The 9,424-nt window shown below is 40.0% G+C and overlaps 2 protein-coding genes across 2 annotated transcripts; both read right to left on the bottom strand.

Moving 5' to 3' along the window:
• Window positions 1–2,407: 2,407 nt before the first annotated feature.
• LOC127655492 (uncharacterized protein K02A2.6-like) lies at window positions 2,408–3,478 on the bottom strand. Its single transcript, XM_052143349.1, has one exon. It carries the CDS (start codon window positions 3,476–3,478, stop codon window positions 2,408–2,410), a length of 1,071 nt encoding a protein of 356 aa, XP_051999309.1.
• A 53-nt stretch (window positions 3,479–3,531) lies between these two features.
• On the bottom strand, window positions 3,532–6,333 carry LOC127655486 (retrovirus-related Pol polyprotein from transposon 412). Its single transcript, XM_052143337.1, is given in 1 exon segment — window positions 3,532–6,333. A coding segment is annotated over 1 exon segment (2,802 nt).
• Between the last annotated feature and the right edge of the window lie 3,091 nt (window positions 6,334–9,424).

Raw genomic sequence — 9,424 nt, 5'->3', positions numbered from 1 at the left:
CCCCCTTTGGGGTGCCGGGAACCTAAGAAGTTTATGATGATTTTATGGGGCGTTGGGCAAGGGTACATGCAGTCTGACACAGCCTGTTGCTTTGGCACGCAACTGCCTGCCCGCACCTGCATCAGCAGCGCACGTACACAGTTCAGCGCATGGCGTGATTGAATAGGCAACCCTAGTGTTGCTTCACTCGACACAACTAGGTTACTGTTACTTCATCAGGGAACGGAGGTTACAACAGTAACCTAGACATTTAGTCTGAAAAGGAGCTCTGCGTTTAGCTCTTTAAATGCATTTTAGGTTTAACCACCAACTGCAGATAACCGTTTCTAGATCAGCATAAAAGGCTAATGCTACCTGCACTTTATTTTACAGTCGGTTATAGACATGAATAAATGATGGAGGGAAGCCGTCTTAGCCCATAGAAGTGCATTACTGTGCACTTGTTACTCCAAAATGTGCCTCCCTGCTCACATAATGTTAATACAGCCTGACCTAGATCCACTGTACTTCAACACAGAGCAACTGGCAATGCCTGTCTATGTACCCATACAAAATGTTGTCTTCAATACTTAGTGCTCAATAAAAGCTAAATTCAAACAGTTTAACTATTACTATAATTTAATCTGCAACCTGAGATTTTAAAGCTGCACTATGTTAAGATGTTTTGGTTAAAAATGAAGAAATTACCATAATTGATTGAGTACATGAACAATCGATGTTCAAACAATGTCTTTACCTTGCCCTGATTAACTACTGTAAAACTTTGAGAGCCTCGAGAACTCGATTTGGCACGAAATCGCTGGCTTATGATGTTCATCCTTACTTCATGTCTGCACACACAGGAAAGAAGTGCCGGCTGGCTCATGATCCAACTCGAGAAATTAAATATGCTGTACAAAAATGCAAAGTATTCTTGTATTTTAAATACGTAATCCCATTACATGTATTCTTATACTCCCCAATCCTGGTGAAATGTTTAATATGTATGACTTCGGAAATTGACTTCTTGTAAATGTTATATTACATATTTAAGCATATTATTTTTAAGTTTAATGAAGTATATTTAATTCCCATCATTACTGAATCATCGTTTTATATTTTTAGTTTATGGTGTTATTGTGTGCATTGCATAGACATGCTATTGTAATAACTGAGGCTGGACAATATAATATCAGTATAAAATAATAAAGTCTTCTGTTGAACTTGTATCAGCCATATCACTAGTTTAACCTCTTAAATTGAAAATTGTAGTACAATTCAAACATTAATAGTTTGAATAATTGAATAATTATATTAAGATCTACTGGTGGTGGGTGAGAAGATTCCCCTGTACTTAAAATTCATTCAAATATGTAAATTAGAGTGTTGTTTATCTTCATCATGCAAGTAATATTTTCGTTTTAAATGTTTAATCGTATAACATAATATCAACATGAAAATAGCACGTAATGACTCTGGCTCCAGTCATGATCACACACAGGCGATGTCAAATGTAAGCTCAAATTGGAAGATTCATCCACCTGAAGAGCAGTGCCAGAACACGACTGACGTAATGTATACTTCCGCAATTTGCTTGCAATTTTACGTTTCAAACACAGATGTCCCTAGAGAGTACAAAGTGATGTAGATTTAATAACATCAGAGTCTATTTTTGTTCTAAATAATAATAAAAAAAATCTTTGTCTTCATAATCTTGTATCAAAAAGCCACCTCTGAAATTAATTTTCAGCTGACGTTACAAATCCCTGATACATTTCATCCCCTTCACTTCAACAAATTGACTAGATAAAAATGTTTGTTTTTTTAAATCCGGCAAGCTTTAATTTGACCTTTAGTTCTACTTGACAGATATTTGCATTTCCTTTCCTCTGAGAAAACATCTTGTAGTCCTATATCCTCACGAGTTATATGTTTGCAGATTAGGGCTTGGTGATGTAGCTCAAAAATATATATAACAAAACTTTTCAGCCTATTGATGCTAGGCAATTGTTATGTTTCTTCTCTTAACATAACCTTTAATAAACACAGACTCGCAGTCACAGTTGAGACAATTGTATTTACTGAACCATCATCGCACACAGAACAAACATGCATCAATCCGCTGACTTAACACACACACTCATAGTGGAGCGTAATGTTCTAACGCGCCACAAAGTAGTGCCTAAATCTATGTATTGCAATCAGAGTCAATACATAACAATTCCTCCCTTCCAGCTTTGATGCACTTATAATCATCAAACAAAAATTATATTGATTTACCAATATCCAATTTGAAAACAATTAAAATTTCACAACATTTCAATAACTTTTTTTATTTTTTATATATATATATATATATATATATATATATATATATATATATATGTTTAACAGAACATTTTCTCTTCCTTTACTTTGTTTTTTAATGTTATAAATCAAGTCTGTCCGGAGGTTTGCGAACCCTCTCCGGATATCTGCGTTCCAATGGATCAGGCAGGTTTGTCGTTGGTTGAGGTATGTTCACTGCCTCTGGTGTAAGCATATTTTCCACAGTTGTCATGTCCGGTGTTGTAGTACTGTCCCCTAGATTCGGTAGAACAGCAGATGTCCCAGTTTGACCAGTCACCTTTCCAGGTGAAGCATCAAGAAGTTGATCAACATGTCTGCGCCAGACGACATTGGGTTCCACACTCACAGTGTGTGACAGCGGTCCAGTTTGTGACAAGATTTCTGCTTGTTGCCATTTGTCACTCTGGCTGCGATAGTCTCTTGCCAGTACTTTTTGTCCAACGTCAAATGATCTCAGTTTCCTTTGTTGTTGAATGGGTGAACATTGTTTGTTTGACACCTGTTTTTGAATGTCCGGTTTCACTAGATCCAAGCGAGATCTCAAGTTTCTTCCCATAAACAACATTGACGGTGACTGTCCAGTTGTAGTGTGTGGAGTGTTTCTGTACGCCAGCAGAAAGTTGGCAATTTTCTGCTGCAGTGGCACTTCCTCCTTTCTACTTGCTTTCATGGACTGTTTAAAGGTTTGTACAAACCGTTCAGCTAGTCCATTAGTTGCCGGATGGTGAGGAGCAGATGTGAAGTGTTTAATCCCGTTGATTTTCAGGAAAGTTTGGAACTCCTCACTGGTAAACTGGGTACCATTGTCACTTACAAGTTGTAGCGGGTATCCAGTGCGAGCAAAAAGCATCTGTAATAGGTTCACTGTTACAGTTGAAGTTGCTTTCTTCACAGTGAAAACCTCGGGCCACTTGGAATGAGCGTCGACCACAATAAGGAACATGTGATCCAAGAAAGGTCCAGCGTAGTCGATATGAAGGCGTTGCCATGGGGCAACTGGCCATTCCCAAGTGTGAACGGGTGCAATCTGAGGTTGGCGCTGAGTGTGGTGGCAACCTGTGCATGTTTTGACCAGAGTTTCAATTTGGTTGTCAAGGCCAGGCCACCATACATAACTTCTAGCGAGACTTTTCATTTTCACCACACCCATGTGTCCATCATGCAGTGAGTTAAGAACTTTGGGTCGCAGTTTGGGAGGTACAATTACACGTGACCCCACATGACACATCCTTGACACACGGTAAGTTGGTCTTTTCTGGTGAAATAGTCCGAAAGTTCTGTATCTGTGCGTGCTGTCCAACCATTCACAGTTAAATCATACACTCTGGAAAGCAATGGGTCATTTCTTGTTTCTTTGCTTATTTGTGCACTTGTCACAGGGAGCGTTTCCATTTGTAACATGTGAAGGTTTAAAGCAGGATCAGAGCCCTTCCCTGACAGTGACTGAGGCAGACAGGACAGTCCATCTGCATTTCCATGTAGTTTTGTCCCTTTGTATTCAATGGTGTAGGTGTGCGCTCCCAGAAAAAGAGCCCAATGCTGTAACCGAGCCGCAGCCATTGCCGGAACACCTTTGTGTGGACTGGAAATAGAAACTAGTGGCTGATGGTCTGTAATCAGCGTGAAATGCTTGCCATATAGATACTGGTTAAACTTTTTCACTCCCCACACTAAACTTAAAGCTTCTCTGTCTATCTGTGCGTAATTACGCTCTGCTGGTGACAGAGAACATGATGCAAAAGCTATGGGGCGTTCAGAGCCATCACTCATTTTGTGTGACAGAACGGCACCAATACCGTAAGGCAAAGCGTCACATGCTAGGCGCAAGGGCAAATTTGGGTCATAATGAGTCAGCACTTTGTCTGAAATGATGAGTTTCTTTGCCTTTTTAAATGCCTGCTCACAGTCTCTAGTCCAATCCCACTTTGTGTTTTGATGCAACAGCGCATTGAGTGGGTGCAACACCGTTGAAAGATTTGGCAAAAACTTATGGTAATAGTTAACGAGGCCAAGAAATGAACGTAACTGACTTACGTTTTCCGGTTGTGGAGAATTCACAACGGCCTCAGTTTTGTCCTGAGTTTTGTGAAGTCCCTGTTTATCTGTTTTGTGACCACAATACTCAATGGACTCCTTGAAGAACTCGCATTTCTTCCTATTTGCCTTAAGCCCATATTCCTCCAGTTTTGTCAAAACTGCATCCAAATTGACCAAATGTGAGTTTTCGTCTGAGCCTGTCACAATAATGTCATCCAAGTAACATTGAGTACCTGAAATTCCTTGTAGCACCTGGTCCATAGCACGTTGCCAGATTTCTGGAGCACTAGTAATGCCAAATACAAGCCGATTGTATTGGTATAGACCTTTGTGGGTGTTAATGGTGAGGTACTAGCGTGAACTTTCATCCATCTCCATTTGTAGATAAGCTTGTGCAAGGTCAATCTTTGTGAAATGTTCACCATTTGCTAAGGATGCAAAAATGTCATCAATGCGAGGTAGTGGATACTGATCTGCATGAAGTACAGGATTAACAGTTACTTTGAAATCACCACAAATGCGCAACTTGTCTGAAGACTTTTTAGCCACAGGCACAATTGGTGTAGCCCATTCAGACCAGTCCACCTTGGATAATATCTGTTGATCCATGAGATGTTGCAGTTCAGCTTCCACTTTTGGCCGTAGAGCATATGGAACAGGTCGTGCTTTGTGAAACTTTGGTTTTGCATCTTCTTGTAGCTCAAGACGCGCTTTGATGTGTTTCATGGTTCCAATGCCTTCACTAAAGACTTGTGCATGCTTGTCAAGTATTTCAGATAACTTTTTGTCAGTGAGTTGCTTGGAGGCAATACGCAAAGTCTTTATTTCATGCCAGTTGAGCCTGATCTGTCTTAGCCATCTGCGACCAAACAGTGGCACCCCTCCATCCTTCAGAACAAACAGCTCAAGATTGCAAGTTTGGTTTTTATATTTCACTTTCACTTTGAGTTTTCCCAGTGGTGTGACTTTTTCACCCGTGTATGTTTTCAACTTTACTCTGGTGCGTGACAGTTTTGTGTCTGGAAAGTTTTTCTTGTAATCCTTGAAAGATATGATTGACAGCGCTGACCCGGTGTCTAGTTCCATTTTTAATGGCACTCCATTGACTTTTGGTGTCAGCCATATCACATCACTGTCATCCTTTTCTGTCGCATACAACCCTAAACAAGCCAATTCTTCCTCACTAGAACTGTCAGAGTCTGTTCGTGCTACTTTGTGAAGCCTCTGCCCTCTTTTTACATTTACTTTCTCTTTAGAGTTGCTGTACTTTGATTTACACATTTTCTGTATGTGCCCCCTCTTATTACATTGCCGGCAGTCTTTATCTTTAAACCAACACTCCGTGGGGTCATGTGACTGTTTACCGCATCTGAAGCAGGGCTTTGCTTTGGTATTGCACAGCTTGGAGTGCATTTTGAATACAGAACATGTCGTTGGGTTTTTACCTTGCAGTTCTGTTGCATCCCTTGCTGCTGTCTCCACTGAAACCGCAATTTCCACTGCTCGTTGTAAAGTAAGCTTGTCCTCCGTCAAAAGCCGTTTTTGAATGCTCTCGTTGTGCAGCCCGCACACGAACCGGTCCCTCAAAGCGTCAGAAAATCCATCTCTAAACTGGCAATGCTCGGCTAGTTTCCTCAGCTCAGCGATGTATTCTGACATGGACTCACTTTTTGACTGGTTTCTCTTGTGAAATCTAAAACGCTCAGCGATCACTAATGGCGCTGGGTTTAGGTGACTTTTCAGCGTTCGCGTTATTTCATCAAATGTTTTGTCCGCCGGTTTAGCTGGAGCAACAAGGCTGCGGAGTAGGTTGTAAGTTTTCGCGCCCATAACACTTAGTAGGACTGCTACTTGTCTTTCGTTCTGTATCTCGTTTGCTAGACAGTACTGCTCAACTCTTTCCACATATGTTGTCCAGTCCTCCACCGAACTATCAAAACTGTCCATATGTCCCAATATTCCAGCCATTTTTGCTTCTTGGCGTCTAATCACTTTTACCTTGGTCTTGATGAACAAACGTCCCCACCTCCAGCTAGCTCGTCCACGGCAGAACTGCGGGGTGAGCAGACGAAACTTTCGTCCACAAAACCAAGTCCATTCAAAACTTTATACCGGTCTTATTCAATCTGATGTATTTCGCGGGTTCTTCTTAAGACTCGTCGCCAGTTTTGTTATGTTTCTTCTCTTAACATAACCTTTAATAAACACAGACTCGCAGTCACAGTTGAGATGATTGTATTTACTGAACCATCATCGCACACAGAACAAACATGCATCAATCCGCTGACTTAACACACACACACTCATAGTGGAGCGTAATGTTCTAACGCGCCACAAAGTAGTGCCTACATCTATGTATTGCAATCAGAGTCAATACATAACAGCAATATATATCTCACTATATATCTATGTACACTATTTGCTCTGAAATGGCTTAAAAGTGTGATTTTTCGGAAGAGACAAGCTTTATCAAAAATCATCTTTCTGTCCAAACAAAAATAGATTCAATATGTTTAATGCTAATCAAATGTCAAGACATTTTTATTTGTATAGCGCTTTTCATATCATATGATTTCAAAGCAGCTTTACAGAAAATTAAGCTGTAATATCCGTAATGTCTTAGTCATAATTGTTTGATAAACATAATGGTAAATTTAGCCTTAAAATAAATAAGTAAATAAATAAGTTAATAATATTTTAACTTAGACCTCAAGTGAGCAGGCTAAATGTGACCGTAACGTAGCTGGCAATGATAGGCAGACGAAGATGATGTGAAGAACCCAAGTGCAGTTTATTTACACTGGCATCCAAACGTGAAACATAACAAAACATAAATGTCTCGGTTACTCTCGTAACCTCCATTCCCTGATGGAGGGAACGAGATTTGTGTCAATGAAGTGACACTAGGGGTCGCTCTTTGACATCTCTGATATTTGAGAAAAGACCAATGAAAATTGCAGAGTGGAATTTGCATGCCACTCCCTTGGACATACAGGTATAAAAGGAGCTGGAATGCAGCCACTCATTCAGGTTTCGCACTGAGGAGCCTCGGGTCTCGGCCATTTCAACAGGTAGTTCAGTGTTGTGGCAGGAGAGACACAAAGTCTTGTTCCCTCCATCAGGGACATTTATGTTTTGTTATGTTTCACGTTTGGATCATCGACACAACGTCGAGTGAGTGACAGAAGGGGAACTGGATTATACATGATTAGACTTGACATGACATGACGTTAAACCAACAATACATGACAAAGGACCATGGCAAACATGAAAGTTTAAATACACAGACATGGGTAACAAGTAAACAAGTAACAAGTAAACAAGACAACCAATCACAAGACTGAACTAATAATAAGACAATGAAACATGAACCAATGACACAACAGAACTGATAACAAGACTCAATACTCAATAAGATGCTTAATGGAGAAAAATAACCTTAGGGGAAATCAGGCTCACTGTGGGGGCCAGTTCCCCTCTGGCTAAACAGCATGAATATAATGCCAATATTAGTTATTTATGTGTAGTACAAGTCATGGTTTAAAATGAGTAAACTAAGTATGGCCAAAGTTTTAGTAAGGAATAATTGACAACGGCCCGTTGAATTGTTTAAAAATAATGCACACTCCGCTGTGTGTCATGACCGCATTACCACATCGGGTGTACATTATTTTTAAACAATTTAATGGGCTGGAGTCATTATTCCGCTTATACCATGGTTACCACACCTTAAGACATCGTTCAGGGTTTTATCTCAAGACATTTTCTGATTTTCATCCCTAAAATGCCCTTGTGAGTGGAACTACTTTCTTCCACCTCATATTCAGCATCTTGTTTTAATACAGCCGGAGCCTTCATTGCTAATTCAAAAACGTCATGTTAGAACTAGCAACGGATGCTTGCGCTCGTGAGAACTTACTGGAGTAACAAGTTAGTGCGTTTGTGCATGTGTGTGAGAGTTTGAGGGATTCAAGAGAGAAACTCAGAAAATGAGAGAGATCGCTTCTGGGATTACCTTTTTTATTGCAGCTCTGGTCAGAAGTGACATAGTTTCAAAATTGCCAAGATGCAAGTCACCATATTCCCCTTATACAACTTTTTTTTCATCCTGACTGAGATGCAGGAGTGCGCTGACATGACAGCTCTGTATTTCTAGAACAATTGAATTAGGATTTGAACAAGCAATATAAAAGGAAATACATTGAAAAATCGTTAAAGAAAAACAGATAATAAAAATGATTATGATCAATTATGTATCATGTTAACTTTAACCAATGAACTATATAAACTTAATTAATCATTATCTACATTCATGTGTAATGAGAGGTTTGTGGTGTGAGTGGGGGGTGTTACATTTTTTATAATACATTTATTTAATGTTCATTTCTTAGCTGTGGTTGTCCCTCAGGAGATGACAGGATGCTACAAGTCTTGCAGCTCTGTTTGCACATTCAACTTTATTTTTTTCAGTTGGGTGCAATTATTAAATTGGGGAAATATTTTGTTAATTTTGGGCTAATAGTGGTTTCTGATGATTTCATATTTTGGGCATTCCATGAGGAAGTGCAGCTCTGTCTCCATCATTCTCAGATTGCAGTGGGAGCAGAGTCTCTCCTCACGGGATACCACCACCCCATCTCTATGGCCAGACTGTGCTCGCTGAGTCTGTACATCGTCAGTGCTTAAATACACATCTGTCACCTTGCTCAGGTAGTTTGCCACGGTGTACTCTAAATTTAGTGCAGAATAACAGTCCAATTTGTGTTGATTTTGAATGGTGTTTGTCCAATTGGTGATGTATTTGTCTTTTTCATAATTTGGTTGGTCCGAATGATTGTGAGTTTGTTCTGAGGTTGTCTGATCTCTGTAGGAGTGAGGTCAGTCAGTCTCAGCACCAGGTGGCCTCACTCAGCTCTTGGGTATTTTAGGGCTTTATAATGGTTTGTTCTCACCTGATTGTCGTTTGTCATCATCATGTCTCCTGTGTATTTAAACCCTGCTGTTTCTCCATTCCCCTGTTGATTGTTGATGAATGTGGATGTTTGTATGTAGACTCTTG

The sequence above is a fragment of the Xyrauchen texanus genome, chromosome 2, assembly GCF_025860055.1.
Source record: "Xyrauchen texanus isolate HMW12.3.18 chromosome 2, RBS_HiC_50CHRs, whole genome shotgun sequence".
NCBI classification, from domain to species: Eukaryota; Metazoa; Chordata; class Actinopteri; order Cypriniformes; family Catostomidae; genus Xyrauchen; species Xyrauchen texanus.
Note: the sequence above shows the minus strand (reverse complement) of the source record. Positions and strands in the feature narration are given on the sequence as shown.

Excerpts from the sequence above, each read along its gene's own strand:
- LOC127655492 (XM_052143349.1), bottom strand. The coding sequence starts at position 3,478 with ATGGGTGTGGTGAAAATGAAAAGTCTCGCTAGAAGTTATGTATGGTGG.